The following is a 21,042-nucleotide window of genomic DNA, read 5'->3' on the forward strand; positions in this document are numbered from 1 at the left end:
GGCGGTGGCTGCCACGACGGCCGTAGCTGGGGAGCGCGGAATGGAGGCATTAACGGACCCGGCGCTCACTGGCTGCCTCCTGACAGGAGACAAGCTAGAGGGAGGGAGCGCTCGCGGCCGCCCCGATTGGGAGCAAACCCTGAGCCCGGAATTGCAACAGGGTTATCGGATCCTGAGCGAGTTTCTCTTAGAAAAGCACCGGCCTCTGACTGCGCCTTTCTTAAGATCTTGGGAAAGCCAAACAAGTGAGCCCGGGCAAGCGGGTGCCTCCGACTTTCCCGCAGAAGACAATAGTGGCTATCTGCCTTGTCCCAAATCTCAGCAATTATCCGGCATGTGGCTGTTGAAAATGGAAGAGAAATTTGCTTCTGGCCAGTACAGAGGAATTACTGATTTTGTGGCCGATTTCCGATTGATGTTGGAGACCTGTTATCGGCTTCATGGGGTAGATCACTGGCTCTCCAAACAAGCCCAGAAGGTGGAGATGATGCTTGAACAGAAACTGGCTCTGCTATCTCGGTAGGTGTAATATATCTGCTGTATCAGAATACTAAGGAGAAAAAGTTTACACAGAGTGGAAAGAGTTCTACTTTTGTGAAATATAGGCTGTGAGAGTGTAAGACCTAGATTTTTTTAAAAACAACAACTGGATACATACCATCTATTTTTTTTCTTGAGGCTACAGTTATGTTAAGCAATAAGCCCCACTGAACTAATAAGATCTTAATCATGAATATAGAGTTTGTTGTACTGGACAGCTGATGATCATTTACGACAAAGTTTAGAAGTGGGGTAAAGTGATGTAGTTATGGCCTGGTTTTATATAATACTGAGCCATAAAGTGACTTGTTTTGAATTTAGTGTGAAATGCAAACTGTGCCACCAGAATCTGGCCTTATACTTAATGAATGCATTGTTCTGAATGTCTGCAAGGTTTTGTTTTTTTTTTTGCTGAGAGTGGCTAAACTTCCATAAAAAGTATAATTATAATTTATAGTGAGGGTCACCACAAAATGTCTTGTGTATTTTCTTTTGGTGCATTCTATCTTCTTAATGTTATAGTGAGAGAAATAGATTATAAGTGAAATAGATTATATAGTGAGAGAAATAGATATAAAATGTTTTGGTCAGAAAATGTATTGTATAATACATCTTTTATAACATCATAAGATAGATGAGGGAACAGCTTCCCATGGACTAGAAAAGGAATCTCCCTTATACAATTGACCCATTTAGTCTTATTTTGCCTATGCTGGTGTCAGCTACACAGGTGCCAGATTGAGTGAAACCAGAGATTAATCCAAGACTTTCTATATATGAAGTAGATACTGTATATTGCTAATGAGCTATACAGTACTTCATTTCTTCATTTAAAAACCTTACTAAAGACTCTTGGTGGAGATTAACCGAAATGAAATATAAAGAAAATCTAGAATTTTCTTTGTATTTGTTCATCAGCATCTTTGATCATTTTTTCAGCAGCTCACATACTGTTTTGCAGTATTTGAATTTTGAGCTGCATAAATACTCTTAAAACTAGATGCTTTTTTCTGAACTACAGCTTTTTTGCACAGTTACCTATTTAAATAAAGACAGCATCAGAAGAAATCTATATTTCTAATTGTTCTGATTCATTAGCATTAAGTCACAAAAATAGACCTAAGTTTGCAAAATTGGTTTGTCAGATCAATCCCTTTCTTCTCAGTGGACAAATATGGGCTAGATGGTACATTTTTACTCTGCCTTAACTCTGAATCTGAAATAGTTCAGGTTCTGAGTTGCTGACTGATGCTGGTAATGGTCTGAATGACGCAAAGAAGATGAAAGAGGGATGAAAGATGAAAGAGGGATGTTCCTGCTCAGTGAAAACTCAGATTGAAGAACATGAATATAACTTCTATGGATGCTTGCTTTTCATTTACTGCAAATAACTATGCATTGAAAAGATGGTGTTTAATTACTGGATGAGCTAGTTGGATGCAGATACCAAAGTATATAAAGTCAGCATTTAGCATGCTACATTAGCTCATTAATAGCCTTTTTTCCCAGAAGTGCTTGAAATTTCAGTCACTGCTGATATCTAATTAATTTGGTCATAATTTTTTAGCAAATATTATGTTATCTTTTGCTTTTATAATGCAACACTTTATTATTTCCTCTGACCAGAAACCAAAGATATTGGATTTTGTGCTACAGTATGAAAACAGATATCTTTAGGAATATATCTGACAAACAATACTGTTTAAAATATCTCCTAAAATGCTAAAAGATAAGCTTGAGTAGTTTGGATATATTAAAGTTCACAAACACAAAATATATCTATATATGAATTCCCTAACTTTGTTTATAAGCAGATGTTGACTTTTAAATCTGGCAAGTGTGACAATAGCTATTCTTATAATTTTGAATTTGCAAGGATAAATGGACATTATCTCCATAGCTGAACACTCTGATACATCAATGTAACTGCTGATGAAGCAATTAATAAGAGGATTCTGTTTAATATTAGTAAATGAGAAAATGAGGATGAAATTGAGATTTGTCTCATTGTTTTAGACCAGGGAAATTATTGCCATCAAAGAGTGTTCAGTTAGAACTGAAAGATGGAATATAGATGTTTAAATTAATGAAACAATGAAGAATTAACTATGTAAATTTTATCTATGAAAATAGGACTTGAATCTAGTATTGCATACTTCAAATGAAGGAGCTCCTGCTATTCAAAGTTTTGATCAATAGAGAATTTCCATTGATGGGATGAAAATTAAGCAATTTATGTTTCCCTGCCTTATCCCATTTATTTCAGAAAGCGGATTTGGTTTGTTTACCAGCATTTAAAGTAAGGGATGTTTATATTGAACTTCAATCTGTGACATGCACATACTATTTCTAACACCAGAAATACCATCAGAAGATGGAGTTTCTTATTACCAATTGTTAGGGAACATGAACAGGAGGCTATTATATTTGTGTTCTTTTGGTAAACTTCCTATAAGCCAGTGGTGGCGAACCTATGGCACGGGTACTAGAGGCGGCACTCAGAGCTCTCTCTGTGGGCACGCGTGCCGTCGCCCCAGTCCTAGGCCTTCAGCTGGGTTTTATAAAACCTTTTCACTTTAAGCCTCCGCCGCCGTGCACAAAAAAAAAAAGAGTTCAATCAGTCAATTTCAACTTCTCACGGGAAAGAAAAAGATCTCGCAAAGTTGGAATTGATTGATTGATTGAACTTTTTAGTTACACCCAGTCTGCCGTTACCACTGCAGCCACACCCACCCAATGGGGCACGCCCACCCAATGGGCCACACCCACCCGGCACTCGACGATGCATAAGTGGGTTTTGGGTTGCAGTTTGGGCACTCAGTCTCTAAAAGGTTCGCCATCACTGCTATAAGCCATCTGGTTGGTGGGAATAGAAGGATGGACTAGATAAGCTTTTAATTTTACACAGTGAGGCTATTTCTAAATTGTTCTTATGTTCCTCTTTGTCACTGTACTTTCAGCAAGTACAATTGTTCATAGCTAATTCTTGAATTACAGAAACTTTGTACAAAACATCTTAAATGGCTTTCATATGATAGTTAGCAATTCTTACTTTACACTAATATTGATAGCCAACCTATTTTTAGGATTCTATTCTGTCATATATCTCCATTTTAAAAACAAATCTATATTATTTTCTAAGTCTTTACATACTGCTGAAAAAATAGCTTTCTCTCAGAATTCCAAATGCCAAGGTAATCAAATTTCTTATTTATTACTATATTTACATCTCAATTTTCTCTAGGAATGCAGTAAATGGAAGATTCAAGACAGCTAAAAGGAAGTATTTCTTCATAAGTGCATTATTAAACAATGGAATTTGCTGCAATTAATTTAAAATGTTTTAAAAGAAAAAAGAGACAAAACTATTGATGGCTACTAGACATAAATTACTATTGTGAAAAAACTCCTGCATTTTTATAAAGCTTAATAGAGACCCTAAGAATACCTTTTTACAACAGCCTGATACAATGGTTAAGGCATCAGGCTAGAAACTGGGAGACTATGAGTGCTAGACTTGCCTTAGACACAAAGCCAGCTAAGTGACCTAGGCTAATCAGTTTCAGTCCTAGAACAAGGTTATGACAAACCACTTCTGAAAAACCTTGCCAAGATAACTATAGGGACTTATCCAGGCAGTCTCCAAGAATTGGACACACAATTGAACAGAAGGGGCGGGTGGGGGGAGAGTGGAGGGGGAGGAAAGAATTTACCGTAAGCAGATACTGTGTAGAAAAGCATAAACAGACCAGAAAAAATACTTTCTTTCCTAATTTTGTTCAACATTTATCCTTTTTAGATAAAACTTTATCCAGTTACAACAGGTTGTTGGTTTCAGGTTATTAAGAACCTAGTTGCAACCACCAGATAATATAATTTGTTATCTCAATCAGTGACATCAGACATTAAATGTATCACGTAATTTGTCAAAATAATCACTTTTACTGTAAATTTATGAGAATATTATTCTGAAGAAGCAGACTAGTTAGCAACATTTAAGATAATAAAACACTTTTTCTCAAATTTTCCTCTCTATATGATCCAAAAATCTAGAAGACAATATGTAAATTGTTTATTTAGATGTTTGTTGCTTTCTGCTTTTCTAAAATAAATTCTTTTTTATATCTAAAGAAAAACAAGGACAATATTGTTTTAAAAGAGAATTTCTCATATTAAAAGCTTCTTCACATGCAAGGATGCATAGTTGCATAGTTATGTTGTATGCACAAGATATTCACAAATCATTTTTGTTTTCCTGAACTTTGGGCAGGAAATCCAAACAACTTTTTTCCCTAGACTTGGAACAAAACAGAACAGCTCCTTAGCAGACAAGTCCAAAACTCCCCAGTTGGGCAGACCGATAAATGCAACCTATTGTAGTTCTAATTTTTACTGGGTTTGCCAGTAGACTGTATAAAAAGGTAAAGTTTTCCACTGTCCATTTGAATCTGACTCTAGGGGGCTGTGCTCATTTCCATTTCTTAGCCAAGAGAGACAGTGTTATCTGAAGACATTTTCACGGTCATGTGGCCAGCATGACTATACGCCGAGGGTCACAGAACGTTGTTACCGTCCCATCGAAGTGGTATTTATTTATCTACTTGCATTTGCATGCTTTTGAACTGCTAGATGGGCAGGAGCTGGAGCAAGTAACAGGGACTCACCCGGTCACACAGAGCTCAGATCTCAAACCTGGCCTGTCAGCCTTCCAGATGACCTCAACATCTTTAACTACTGAGCCATCAACTGTAATCAGTTATGGATCGAGTTTTTGAGTTGCTGGTTATTTCCCATTTTTATGAAAGTAAAATTGACTCAAATTAGTGATCTAATAGATTACTGCATCAGTGTTTCTCAGACTTGGCAGGCTGAAGAGATATGGTCATCAATTCCTATAATTCCCCAGCCAGCCAGTTTCTCATGTCCTTTTCATTTCTTGATTGGACTATACTAACTCATAGTTGATTGAAGACCACATGGAAGTTTCAGCTGAGGCTCAATGGAACTGCCTAATAAATGACCACACCCCATTATACCATGGTATAATGGCTATCAGTGGCTATCAGTATATTTCTGTGTGCAGTTCAAAATGTTTTTTTGATCTATAAAGATCTCTCTGCTTGGTGTTTGTGTATCTTTGAAACTACCTGTTCCAGATAGAATCTTCCTATTTAATGCATGCAGAGAATATGTTGCATATTCTCAGTGTGTGGAGAACTTTTCGTATTTTTCCTTTTCAAAATTATAGTATCTTTTTAACCTAGGGAGATGTCTAAAGGATTTATTGTTTTTTCAATCATGAGGAAGATAGCAGTCATTTTGTTAATGTTTAAACAAGGAATCAATTTAATTTTGATTAAATAACTGGAAATGATTATAAATGGTTCCCTTAATATTTCAACATATCAGAAGGTTCTCGGTACTTGCCTTTCTTGGCACTAAATATGTATTCATAAATCTGTCATTGACAGATTGAGGTTGTCTAAGGCTATGATTCTGAGCTAACTCCCAACTTCTGCCTTTAATTGCCCCCTTCCCTCTGGTGTATAAATGGAAGAATCCCTTCATTACATATTTATTTTAGTAATTATAACGCCAAATCATTAGAGAGAAACTGTTGAAAGCCCCCTTCTATTAGAACATCTGTGGAAAGCGCATGAAAGTGAGTACTCTGTGTAAGTGCTCTTGTCCTGTAGAATAGTTTGTCCCAGAGGAAGGAGTGGCCATTCTTAATTCTTACATTCAGAGATAAGAAAAAGCTGTTAGGGAAAAAATAAATAGACTAGAGGTACAGATGGCTGCATACATGCTGCATGGCATGAATATCTTTGATGATAATCAAAGAGTCAGCACACGACCAACCCAATTTTATGTCCCTTTTTTGCTGTCATTAAGCAAATCATATGGTTTTCAAACAAATCCAACTTTCCCAATAATATTTTGGGAACTGGCTGGGAAGGTCACAAACTGTGATCACATGAATGCTGCAACCAGTCGTAAATGTGAGGCAGATGCCAAGTACCTGAATTGCGATCACATGACCATGGTGTGTGTGTGATGTGATGGAAGTTGGTATTTTAATATCTCATTGAATGGCAGCACATTTCCAAAGTAGATTTCTGAAACATTGTAATATTTTGAATTTAATGCGGGAAGAGCTAGTTCCTTAAGTTTGGAAAAGGAGACTTATAAGACTGACATGGTTGTACTATTACACATGTAAGCAAAAAGCCCAAAAATAAACATAAGACTAATATGAATTCTTACTACTAATTCTTACTAATAGAGAAGAAGTGATAGAGGGAGTTGAAGATACTGAAACCTTGGACGAGAGTGACCATGTCATATTGTAATTCAATATAATGCAAGCACAAACAATAGAATATAATCCAACCAGTGTCTTAAACTTTAAAAGAGCTGATTTTAACAAACTCAGAGAGTCCCTAAGAAAAAAATCGTGGTTGAAAATCCTAAAGGGAAAAACAATTCAAGTGTGGGAAACTCTGAAAAATATGAGCATAAAGGCCCAGTCCAACACAATACCACTGAAAAAGAAATCCAAGAAGAAATCAGCATGGTTGCACAAAGATCTCTCTGATAAACTGAAAGACAAAAAGGATAAGTACAAAAAATGAAAAGAGGGACATATAACTAAGGCAGAATACCAGCATATATAGACCAAATCTGCAAAGTTGAAGTCAGGAAATCTAAGGCTCAGAATGAACAAAGACTTGCAACAAGAGTTAAAGATAATGAAAAAAATGTTTCAAAATATAAACAAGAGCTGATGTGGTTCCCATCTTCAAAAAAGGGGAAAAAAACAGACCCAGGAAACTACAGACCAATCAGCCTAACATTAACACCTGGAAAGATACTGGAAAAAATAATTAAAAAACAGATCTGTGAACATCTAGAAACAAATAAAGTTATAACTAGTAGCCAGCCCAGGTTTGTTCAAAACAGATCATGCCAAAACCAATTTTATTTCATTCTTTGACAAAGTGACTAAATTAGTAGACTAGCAAAATGCTGTGAATATTGTATATTTAGACTTCAGCAAGGCATTTGACAAAGTAGACCACAATCTACTTATTGGTAATCTAGAAAGATGTGGGATAGACAGCAGCATCACCAGATGGATTTGTAGCTGGCTGACAAACAGTACTCAGTGAGTAGTCCTTAATCTACATGGAGGGAAGTAAGCAGTGGGGTACCACAAGGTTCTGTCTTAGGCCTACTATTCTTCAATATCTTTATAAATGACTTAGATGAGGGAATAGGGGAACTCATCAAATTTGCAGATGAAAACTAAGCTGGCAGGAATAGCCAACACCCCAGAAGACAAGCTCATGATCCAAAAAGATCTTAACAGACTTGAACAATGGGCCCGATCCAACAAAATGAAATTTAATGTGGAGAAAAGCAAGGTTTTGTACCTAGGCAAGAAAAAACCAAGGGAACAAATACAGATTAGGCAAAACCAGGTTCAAAAACAGTAACTGTGAGAGGGACCTTGGAGTCCTAGTGGACAATCACTTAAACATGAGTCAGCAGTGTGTGGCAGCAGCCGAAAAAGCTAATACAACCTTGATTGTATAAACAGAGGCATAAAATCAAAATCACGTGAAGTATTAGTACCACTTTATAAAGCCTTAGTAAGACCACACTTGGAGTACTGCATCTAGTTTTGGTCACCACATTACAAAAAAGTAGTTGAGACTTTGGAAAAAGTGCAAAGAAGAGCAACTAAGATGATTAAGGCTTGGAGACAAAAACATATGAAGAACGGTTTCTCTAGACTGGGTATGACCAGTCTAGAGAAAAGAAGGACTAGCAGTCACAGGATAGCAGCATTCCAGTATTCCAGGGGCTACCACAAAGAAGAGGGGGACAACTTATTTTCCAAAATACCAGAAGGCAAGACAAGAAACAATGGATGGAAACTAATGAAGGAGAGAAGCAACATGGGATTAAGGAGAAACTTCCTAACAGTGAGGACAATTAACCGGCGGAACAGCTCACCTTCAGAAATTGTGGGTGCTTCCTCACTGAAGGTTTTTAAGAAACGACTGGACAGCCAACTGTCTGAAAAGATGTAGGGTCTCCTGCTTGAGCAGGACTAGAAGACTTCCAAGATCCCTTCCAGTTCTATTCTAATTGATTGATTGAAAGACAAATTGAAAACTTTGTGGACACAGATGGTCAGTTGACCCATTACCAGTCTTGAGTATACAGCGACATACAAGAAACTAAGAGTTAAATAATAACGTATTAGAGCAAACTGATTTTATGTTAACAACTTTATTTCCAAAAATATATGCAAATTGTGAAAATCTGTTAGGATCTTATCAAATTGTCTGAAGCAAAAGAAATATAGGAAAATTATCACAACTACAATATTAAACAAAATAGGAACGATAAGATATATAGCTCACTGGAGAACATAAATTTTCACTTTTTGAAATTTTACTCAGATTTATATAATAAACTTTAACTGATAAAGATATATATGTTTCCTTGGTTAAAATGTATCATCTGTAGTTGGATTTTTCTTAACAATTATTACTTGCTCTTTTGTTCACGGATGAGATAAAAAGGTACAGGTAAATTTAAATAATGGTAAACCATTTGATGGCTTTCCTGTGGAATGATATAAAACATTTATTGTTATCTTGTTCCCAGGGTCTATCTGCTATATGATGAGATTTTTAAGAATAGGATGTGATCTTCTTGATTTAATGAAAAATATATTGTAGTTATAATAAATCTTAATATAGAGCATACGTCATGTGCTATTGACTTATTTCCTTGATATTGATATTTTCAATTATAATTTTAACTGCTGTTTAGCTAATAAAATTCAACAAGTAATCTCTTCAGAGCTGTATGAAAATTAAATATAGATCAAATGATATTCAGCTGATAGTTGATTTAGTTGATTTGAATAAAAATAAAGTCACAGTTCTGTTGCTAGATGTGGAAAAAGCCTGTACTAAAATTCACAGGCAATATGTATGTTAACTTAGCAAATTATGGATTTACTAAAGAATTTTATAAAATGGGCTCAGATTTCTATGAGCCTTCCAAATCCAACTGAAGGTTAATGGTTTTCATCTACCTTTTCATTTTATAAAGGTACCAGATAATGATGTTCACTTTATTTTTTTGGATACTTATCCAAAACCATGTGCTATTAGATGAGATTGTAGTATCAGTGGATTTTTGTATAAATCATTAGAATATAAATTTGCAATATATGCTGGTGATGCATATGATTATGCTCAAACTACAGAATATTTTGGCAAGTAGTCTAAATCAGAATCAATATACTACTAAAACTCTTGTGTTTGATTGATTGTAATCTTTAATTGGGTGGAACAGTGCATCACAGAGCAAAAATATTTTTGAATCAAGATACCTCAAATGAACTAACTTAAAGAATGCATCCAAAATCTGGGACTCGTGTCTCCCATGGGATTGAAATTTGGCAAAGTTGTGACCACTTCAGTGCTGCTATGCTGCTGCATCACTGCAGGCAGTTGTGGTCACATGATGGTAATTTCCTGTGTTTCCTACAAGGAAAATCAAAGGGGAAGCCAGCAGGGAATCAGAAGTCTCTCCTACTTCCAATGGGTTTTTTTTGCTGCCCATGGTCCTTCTATTATTCTATTTAGGTAAGGAAATATCTCTGAACCAGTGCCCAAGTGGGTCGTCCAGATCAGGGGTCCCCAATCCCCGGCCCACTACTGGGCCTTGAGCTCTTCAGAACCGAGCCGTGAAAGTGGTGGGCAAGCGTGTGCGCGCACACATCCCCACTTGTGCGAGCAGCAGGCAAGCGTGAGCAAGTATGCTCCATTTGCACAAGCAGTGGGCAAGTACGGGCAAGCATGCTCCATTTACATGAGTGGCGGGAAAGCGTGTCCACCACTTGCATAAATGGAGCTGTGCAGCATGCTTGCCCGTCCGCAAAGCTGAAAAGGTTGGGGAATTCTGATCTAGTTGATGCCTATATTTATTTTCACTTTTAGTTCTTATCTCTCTCTCTCTCTCACACACACACACGCACACACACACAGAATTTATTAATTAGACATTTTAAATAATATTTCTCAAATAATTGTTCTGAATATGAGTGAATTATATAAAGAGTTTTCACAATATTAATGCCAGTTGTTAAATCTCAAACATTCTTAAAATGAATGTAATTCCCAGGTTACTTTATATTTTATGTAGAATTCATACATATATATTTGGAAATTATTTTGAGAAGCTCAATCTTCTTTCATATTTTTTATGGGATTCTTCTGCTCTGAAAGTGTTTCTTGAAAAAAATTCTATTGTCAATTAAAGATTGAGGATTCAGTTTTCCAAATCTTGAACTGCATCTCTGTGCAAGTCTTGTAGCTAGTACCAAATTTTGGAGATCTTCACTTAGTATAAATTATGTTTCCTGGGTCCTTTTGGAAGATCTGTATATAATACTTTAGTTAATTATATTGCTGGAGTTCAAAATACAGTAGAAGAGTTTTCAGTTTCCTGTTTTTCCATAATGTTACATTTTTCTCTCCCTATTTCCTTCCCCACTCCCCCCAGCCAATATTACAGTAAAATCTGTAATTTTCTTTTAGCAAGATCTTAGGTTTACTAGGGAGAACAGAGAAATGGATGTTGTATCCGTCCTATTTAGAAATTCTTAGACTAGCCTTGTAAACTAAATGTACAATATATTGCATCTATGTTGCAGATAGGAGACTGAAAGAACTTTACCCTAACATTTTTTTAGACAAAGTATTTCTTAAAGTGATATCTAGGACATCTTTATGCAAAAATTTACTAAAATAAAAGATTGATTTCTTGGTAATATCTTACTATCTTCTGGTACTTCTTTTTTTAATTACAGGCCTCCATAGTAACCATTTCTTTTTGTATTTTAAAAAAAGCTGGATCTATTAATTAAAATCAGCAAAGTTGTCTAAATCACATATAAGCATTTCAGCAATCAAGTAATAAAGTAATAACCCCATATAATAAACCTATCTCTGAGAAATTCAGGGTACAATCCTATGCCCTTGGGATTCCAAAAGTGATAAAAGGCAACTGTGTATAGTGGTTAAGGTGCTAGCCTAAAAATTAGGATATTGTGAGTTCTAGTCATGCCTTAGACTGAAAACCAACTTGGTGACCTTGGGCCAGTCCCTCTCTCTCTGCCCAACCCGTCTCACAGGGTTTGTTGTGGGGAAAAATAGGAAGAGGAAAACATATTGTGTATGTTCGCTGCCTTGAATTACTTATAAAGTAATAAAGGCAGGATAAAAAAATCAAAAATAAGATTGAAAAAATGGTTAGCCGGATAATGTACACCTTGTATTATTTACTGATGTGCCTTGGTCAGTTGAAGACCTTATTAGAATTTGCTATTCTCTATAGTTAAATTTTCTTCTAATATTAGTAAATATATGCATGAACATCCTGCTTAATTGGAAAGATAACTATTTCAGAATGTACACTGTCAAATAGGACAGATTAAGAAAATAACCAAAATAGAACAATAAACATTTGTCCTGTTTTTTTACTGTTTTATAGAGGTACACTATTTTCAGATTTCAGCATCAGATTAGTGTTCTTAACTGCTGAAGAAACATTCTCCTATTAGGTATAATTACAAAATTCATTATCACATTTATTACGTCCTCTGCTTTTAGTCTAATAATTTGTAGATAATTCCTTTACCTGACAATGTCACAAAATATAAATTCCTTTCCCCCAAAAATGTGATAGTTATCAAGTGATAATAGCTAATCAAATCCTATAGCATTCCAAATAGTACTGGAGTTACTATTATAGTTGTTTCCATAATGAAAATGTTGCCAAGATAATACATTAAAATAAAATAAGAAATGTATATTCTATAAAATGTATAATCTAACATTTGGCGCATGGGAGACAGAAGAAAGAGGAAAAGGACTACCTTGAATAATTTCTTCCTATCTTTAAATGTCTACATGCCTGATTTTTTTTTTAAATGACATTCTATCTAGATGGAGTCATTTATTAGGATCCTGAATTATAGTGGCTTACTACTGTATTTTAAATTATATAAAGAATATATACAGTTGTCTTCTAATTTGTAGGTAACCAAAATTATCATAACCTCTCCCGAAAAAGAAAAAATAGTCAAATCTCTTAAAGAAATAGAAAATTTGCAAGATTTCAACCATTTTTATTTTTGAATAAAATACCTACACAAAAGAATTCTATTTCAAAAGGAAAAAAAATAAGGATCAAAGACCTCCTGCAATCTATATTTAAAATATGGACTAAAGTTACCCATTAACATATTAGAGGTCAATGTATAAGATTTTGTTTTTCAGTATAATGGAATCACTGCCATTTTTGGATAAGTGGATTTTTAAAGAGTCTTTCTTCCTTTATAATACTATCAATACTATTAACCAAAAGTATTTGAGGGTACCATAAAGTTATTCATTCATCTGCTGTTCATTTTGTAACATGAGACCTGGAAGTTTTAGAATTACAGTATTGTAACATTCAGCATCACTAGGGTAGAATGCCTTGCATCTGAAAAGCTAATTACCATTTTACAGTCTTGCTTTTGAAACTTTTCCATGTTGCTTTACTGAAAGAGTTGATAACATCTGCATTTTAATATTAGTTGTGGAGGTTTTAACATATTAGTTGGTAATATTTCTGGAGTGAAATGTGATAGAAAGCATCTGAGTTACACTTGCTTGATCAAGAAATTTTGTGGAGCTAGTATCAATGAAGCATCTAAGAAACCTATGTTCTGTTCCTTTGCTTTACCATGAAACTTCTGGAATTCATGATCAATATTTTTCTGCGGTAATAGCATTGCTTACTTTAGTTGGAAAGTCTTTCACAAAACTTTCCTAAAAATAAGAACATTTAATACTGCTTTAAGTCTATTTGAAGATTTATCTTAGTAATAATCTAATCCATTGAATTCAAAGGCAATATTTTAATTTTCATAAAAAGGGCAATATATTCCAGGTTTTTGCAGATCTTTTGAGTAGAGGTGAATTTAATCAAATTCCTATTGAATTTTCAATGTTCTACTAGTTTTGGCCTGTTTAATAGCTTTGTTGCATTATTGCACCACGTCTTTAAATGTTAAATGCATACAGACAGTTTATTCAAATGTAACTGTATATACCTTGAGAGGCTATATTAAATTATTATTTTTCTCAAATCTATATTTATGCAAAGGTAAATTAATTAATTTAGAGTGATATCCCAATAAATGAGTAATGTGCTAAGTAAGATGCTTATCTCTTACTGTATATACAATATTATATACAGGAAGTTTTTCAGACAGACCGGTCTGATTGATTACACCTTGACATTTTAACTGCTATACTGCAGTTTTACTTTTTACAATATCTTTTGCCTTGCAGCCCCCCAACTAGGGGCGTTAAGCAGGCTCAAGTCGCAACTGCGAAACATTTAAATCTAAATTTCTTTTTCTGACAAATATTATATATATTAAATGTTAATGCTTACAGCTACTAAGATTTTTATAGGTCTTATAAACAGACTAAGCAAACATTATGCAAATGTATTACATATTAATGCAATTTGGCTGAATTATAGCTGCTGAGTTTGTAGTTCTTCATCTGTCTTAGTTAAACTATGTATCATCCAGAACTATATATAGTACGTTGCATATGAAATTGATTTAAATTGGTTATGGTCACACTTTCTCAATTTAGCATATAAATCTATTTATCATGCAATGTTTAGATGTGGTAGAAACAAAAAGTTACTTCCCCGATACATTAGCTTACAATTCAGTGGAAAACTAGATGTTATTAATTTTCAGAATGTACCCTGGATACTAACTGTTGCTCAAATGGCTGAATAGATTCCTCCAGAATGCAGTTTTTAAAGGTTGTAGGAATTGTAAAACAATTAAGAAAGTTTCTTAAGACTTCAAAACAAGTTATGCAGTCCCTTAGTTTATCTCACTAAGCATAACAAATTTTTTGAACGTCACAAGATGTTCTATTGGGCTGAAGCTTTTTACATACTTTGTCAGTTTCTCCTCTTAACTTTTAAAATGCTTTGTCAATAATTCTAAAATGGTACATTCTTAAAACATTGTTATATAATCCAGATCATTGCTTAGATATCTCACCATACCAGGAGGCCCAAAATACATCTCTGTTTTAGATCTTTTTGAGTTATAACAAGGTTAGAGAGAAATGTTTACATGTTGCACCTGACATTAAGAGTCGTAGTGTGTGTAGGGCAAGAATTAAATGGAGAAGCCTATGATTGATTGATGCAGCTTCCAGCTTCTCCCATAATTTGGTCCTGGATATAGAATCAAGATAAAAGCATTTTATGTGTGTTTAATAGTGAAATGTAAATGGAAAAATCAATATACAGTAGTAAAGTTGCTAATTGTATAAGACCTTTCAAGAAAAAATGAGACTTCTTCCAGACCTTTTCTTCTCTCTCTAAAATGTACTAAACAAATCCCAATTTGGAATGTGGAGATTTGCACTGAAGCATTTGAACAATCAATCACTATGACATTCAATTCTTCCTGTAATAAACTGATATATAAAATTTACCTGTTTCACTAGGAGAGGACTTAACACTTGTTTACTGCTCAGAGTTTTTCCCATTCCAATACAGGTAATCCCCAAGTTACGAGCATTCACTTAACACTCGTTCGAAGTTACCCGACAAGCGCCCCCTAGGGTTTACAAGCAAGTCTCAAAATCACAAATATTGCAGCACCATGGCAGTTGTTCACCCTTACAAACGACTGCAGAGTCTCTGCAACTTTTACCCTATCCCCCCCCCACTCCCCACAACTGCTTCCCCCTTCCTTCCTGCCACGCCGGATATACTCACCTTGCAAAATATGTCTCCTCTCTGCTGCGGCTTGGAAATGCTTTGCGCGCTGACAATGGAAGCTCCTGGGAACTGTAACATCACACAAGTTCAAACTCAAATACTCTGCAAAAGACAACATGGCCCCCAGAATCTTCCATTCTCGGGGGGGAGGGAATTGTTTGCTTTGTTTGCATGCTTATGGGGCAAAGCGTGGAATCAGAGTCGGCCAGGCGCAGGAACCAATGCCATCCGTTGCCAGTGTGCTTCTCGCTTGCTGCTGCACGCTCACTGGCCTTAGTTTGAGGGTAGAAACAAAGCCTTCAACTGAATGGGGAAGCATCGTGGAGCCAGGCCCCTTGTACCTGCATCCAAGCTGCTGCCACCAGCAGTGGCAGCCACCTGAGCGGCCATGATCCCTCCCTCCCTCCATAGCCAGCCACCCACCTTGCCCGACCTACTCCTTGCCTGACTGGCTGGCTGACACAAATCCTTACCGATCTTTTCCTTGTCCTCCCCACTCAAGGGGTGGCAGCAGCTTGAGTTTCTCAGCTCTGTCTGAAATGAAGAAAGTAGAGATGCAGCAGGAGGATTGCTCTCAAGAAGACCTGCATGTGCTGCTCACTCAGGTGCGCCAGCCTTATTGAGAGTAATCCCGCTGCTGTGCCTCCGTTTTCTTCCACTCGGACGGAGCTGAGAAACTCAGGCTGCTGCCACCTCTTAAGTAGACAGGTTGAAAAGGAGAAGAATGGTCAGGATTTGTGCCAGCCAGACGGTCAGGCAAGGAGTAGGTCAGGCAGGGAGGGGGGGGTCATGGCTAATTAAGTAGCTGCCGCTGCCAGTGGCTTAGGTTTTGAAATGCTCCATAGGCGCTGAAACACTTTTTATCCGAACGGAGACCTGACAGAGACTGCAAGCTTGCAGTCTCTGTCAGGTCTCCGTTCTGATAAAAACGGTTTCAGCACCTATGGGGCCTTTGAAAACAAAGCAAATACTTCGTTTCCAGACACTCCATAGGTGCTCAAACTCTTTTTACCTTGATGGAGACCTGACAGAGACTGGAAGCTCCACATGGCTGCCAGTGGGGCGTTTGAGAAATGGAGTGCTTTGCTCCATTTCTAAGCGTGCATTTGCATGCAGATGGAGCTTCCAGTCTCCCCAAGGTCTCCGTCCTGGTGATAATTGTTCTGGCAGTGGTGGAAAGGAGTTGGCAGTGGGAACAGGAGATAGGCAGCACAAACACAGCAAGAGTTCAAGCTCCCATTCTCTGCAAAAGAGGATGGGTGCCTGAACTCGCACAATATTACGGGCACCAGGAGCTTCCATCGATTCTCCTCTCCCTCAAAGGCAGAAACTGCGGCAGAGAGGAGAAGGATCTTTTCAAGGTGAATCTGGTGCAGCAGGAAGGGAGGGGAAAGCATGAGAAATCTTAGTGGGTCAGGAAGGCCTTGGGGGCCTGTTCCATCACTAGGCCCCTCATGGCCTTCCCCACCCTGAGATACCTCATGTTCACTTAACGAACCACAAGCATCTTAACGAGCAGGGAGTGATCTCATTCAAGGTACAAGATTCACTCCCACAAATTCTCAAGTTACGAATGGAATGGGCAGGCTCCATTACATTCGTAACTTGAGGACTCCCTGTATTCCACTTTGCTCCCTCTGCTTTTAGGAGACAGACAATTGTACTATTAAATAACGTTAAGATCTTAAGTACCATTTATAACCAAAATGATACCACCAGCCATCTTCAGGAGGACCTCTGTATTTTTGTAGTTTTTAGTATGTGTTTATGAATGTATATATTTGTATATAAAATATGGCAAAATTCTTAATGGAGAAAAATTCTCAAAGAAGAAAAACTTGGGTTATATGAAATATAATGGAATTTGTTGGAAAAAGTCATGGACCAAAAACTCATTACAGGGTAATTTGTCTTTTTTTTCAGCCTAGAACTATTTTATGATTATTTTTGGACTTTCTTAGAGAACCTAGTATGTTGAAATAAAAGAGATTAATTGGATGATTTATCTTCCAGATTGACTCTTGCAAGACACAAAGATATTTTATTTATTTTCTTGTAATTCAAATCCACAATAAAGAATAAGCACAGCAAGAAACCTAAAAGAAATTTAGAAATTAAACCATATCTTTGATCGTATCCATACGTATCTCCCAGGAATTATAAACAAATTAGAAAATAGGGCCCATTCAGTCGGTATCTGCTTAAAAGGAAGTTTCCATCCCCAAACACCTTGCAGTGTTTCCTCAGTATTAAGCATATTATACTTAAGTGCAACTATGCACATCTTTCAAATGCTTACCAATTTTTCCAGACATCTAATTTCCATTATACCATATTTGCATAGTTTTAATGAAAACATCAGTCTACCTATTTTCTCAATCTGCCTATTTTTCCTCATATTTTAAGCCCCTGAGAATAGATGTAGCCGTAGATAGAAGATTTATGAATAAAGGAAATGTTACATGAAATGCATTTTAATTTTTGGCACAATTGCTCCTATTCTGTCTTCTCTTTTGTCATTAATTACTAAAGATTGCAGTGGTACAAATTGAAGGGGAAAGGGGGAAAAAGAGCACTTATCAGTAGTTCATTGAAGCAACTGTTTCTTTTTTTTTTTTTTAAATTTTATTTATAAAACAATTAAAAAGAAACATTGGATTTGACGTGACATTCCAGTATATACATTCTTATCAGATTATACCATATTTTACAATCAATTCATTATCTCTACATATACATTAAATTTTATATACATTATATAAACTGTTTCTTTTATAGGATCACAGTAGTTCCTCCTGTGTCTTTTCCTAGGATTGCTTGGCTGCTGTCTTGAATTGTAGCAAGATCCCAGGAAAAAAAAATACCCTTAATTAAAGGTTTAAACTGTATGCATGCTCATGTTGTGGAATAATTTTTTCCCTTTGAATTTGATGTGCTACATTGCTCTAATAACATAATGTTTTTATTAAACATTGCAGTTAAAAAGATAAAAATGAATGCAAACTAAGGAAAAGAAAAGAAAAGAAAAAGGATGTAAAGCAAAAAGTAGAAAAAGAAAAAAAGAAAGAAAAAATAAGAATATAGTAAAAGAAGAGAAAAGAAATGAATGCATGACTTCTCCCTTTATGCTATAGAAACTTGTCATCCCAAAGGTTCTTAAGAGCTGAAAAATAATTAATGAGCAATTTCCAAAAATGATTAGAGGATGTGTCCATAAAGACACCAATAGTGGTTTGGGCAAAAGTGGAGTTTCCTCGTCTCCCAGAGCTCTAAACCCACCAGTTCTTGCAAGGACCAATTGTCTAGAACACTTTTGGGCAACCCCAAGTTATCAGCTCCACTCTTGGTGGAGCCATCTTCAGTTCACCATTTCTTCCCTAGAAGTCCCATAGCTAGTAGCATTTTAAAGGCTGCAGATATTTGGATATTTATTTAATAGCAGGTCTCAGTGAACTAGAGCATATTCCTTATGAGCATAATGACTTTGAAAAGTAAATGGTCCCTCATCTCGATCAAGATTTAATAAATCTGTGTACAGCTAAAAACTACTAAACTTATGCTCAGGTCAAAAGAATGGCATGAATAAAAGGGCATTTTAAAATCTGAATTTTAATATTCAAAAACAGAGAATGCTTCAGTGCACATGTGAAATGGGACAAAGAAGCATTGGCTGTATTTAAATGTCACACCAAATCAAAAATGTTTTGAATTACAGTTAATTTAATTCGAAGCTTGTTGCACACACCTGCTCAGCCATTTTCACATGGCTCTTCCATTCAGTGGGCGCAGCGAGAAAAGATCAAAGAAACACATTGCCTTGTTTGTTAGAATGTGGCCAGAACCAGTACCTCTAGTTTGCTCTTCTGAAGCTGGAAACCATGTTTATTTCTTGGCGTAGATTCTGGCTTATTAAATCAGGGATAAGGAGGAGCTTCCATATGTTCTGCTTCTGGCAGGAGGAGTCAAGCAAAATCTGCATATCCAGGAAATGCAGACAAATCAGAAGTCTACTAAGTTCTGCATCTGTCAGTTATTATGTTAATCCATAAGGCAAACCATAATCACTTGTGTATGAGTGAAATGCTTATGGGATTATGGGTAGTTAATAAACTATAATTAATGCAAAAAAATCTAATAGCCAATTCAGACTAATAATTGTTCTAGCAGTAATTATAATAAACTAGTGGAACTCAAAGGTTACAAATAAAAGGCAACTGGGGATAAAAAAAACTTGGCAGATTGAACAATATGAATTTATTTATGTCCTCCTCTTCTTGCTCTTTTCAGTTTCCCATTGTGCTTTACACAACTGTGAGTTATCGGGGCATATAAAACAACCATAGTTGCCACAAAAGCGGAACCGAAAGCCACAAATGATGTGGGCTATATGAGCAATAATTTTTATAAAGCATGTTCTTATGAGGAAATAAAATTATATTTCTCATCAAAAATCAGATGTTTACTGGTTCAGAATAGAAATGCTTGCTTTTAATGTTTCTGATTTTTACAAAAACACTACAGTGAAGAGGAAGCAGTCACAATTTCAAATGCTGCATTCTTACTAAGTACCCACAAAATACATTGTGCTGGTGATGATGTTTTCTTTCTATAACTTAATAATTTAAGCAGGGGAGATTCTAAATTGGAGGGAAAAAGTGCAAATGAGAATATGAAAATATAAGCAAGTGTAATTAAGATTCATATTCAGTAGGACCTAATCCAGATAATCATATATCTGTGTGTGCGCACGCGCGCACACAAACACACACACACACACACACGATAGTATTTTAAGTGTAAGGGGCAGTTTGAGCATTTGCTCACAAAAGAAATACTGAAGATACCTGATCAAGTGGTTCTACATAGAGTTGCAATATTTATCCCATTCCAGAGTCTCTTATTTTTTCTTGATTAATTAATTAATTAATTCAAATGTGTTAATGGAAGCTGGCATTACATAAAATCCAGGTTGCTGTTTTAGAGAGAAATTGTTTCATTTTAAATAAAGTATCTTCATTCAAAGCATATGATGACACATCTGCGCATAGTGAGGAGGATATTTTGCTATCAGAATACATGTCAGAGTAACACTTAGAGAGTAGTCTAATTGAGCTGCTTTTGTAAATGTGAAAAAGTGTAGTTGCTGGATTACTGCTGCTCAGGAAAAACATTCTTGTGCATTTATTTGATTTTTCTTTCAAGGCATTTAAGAGAGAAGACAGCAATAGCAGTAACATCTAAAGGGTTCTATGGGCTGGAAGATGAGAAGGGAACAGCTTATACTTCAACAAGGCGTCGTTCTACACCCCGCAGTTTAGCAGGCTTGACTACAGGCGTGTTTGAATCCGTAATGGTTCAGGTTCTGAGACAGGAAGAACAACTGAAAGCAAAAGAAGAAAAGAGGTAAAAGGCAAAAGTGGAATGTGTTTAGCTATTCTTTATTTATTTTGTCCCTCCAAGCTTTGCCCCTTAAAAAATTAAACATTTCACTTGCCCCTCATTTCTGGCTCAAAATGGATTTCCAAAAGAAATCTAAATAGTTAACAGTTTTAGGTAATCTGATAATTATGCCGTTGTATCTGTATTTAGAAAAATAAG

At 36.0% G+C, this 21,042-nt stretch overlaps 1 protein-coding gene across 1 annotated transcript in view; it reads left to right on the forward strand.

Annotated features, from left to right (window-relative positions):
* The first annotated feature begins 40 nt into the window (after positions 1–40).
* KIAA2026 (KIAA2026 ortholog) overlaps positions 41–21,042 on the forward strand; it is a 49,254-nt gene continuing 28,252 nt past the window's right edge. Inside the window, exons 1-2 of the mRNA XM_015820625.2 lie at positions 41–519; positions 20,647–20,847. Of these exons, the coding sequence (XP_015676111.2) occupies positions 41–519; positions 20,647–20,847 (680 nt within the window). The remainder of the gene's footprint in view (positions 520–20,646; positions 20,848–21,042) is intronic.

Source organism: Protobothrops mucrosquamatus, unplaced genomic scaffold (assembly GCF_001527695.2).
Source record: "Protobothrops mucrosquamatus isolate PMUCROS unplaced genomic scaffold, P.Mucros_1.0 scaffold1151, whole genome shotgun sequence".
In the NCBI taxonomy this organism is placed as follows: Eukaryota; Metazoa; Chordata; class Lepidosauria; order Squamata; family Viperidae; genus Protobothrops; species Protobothrops mucrosquamatus.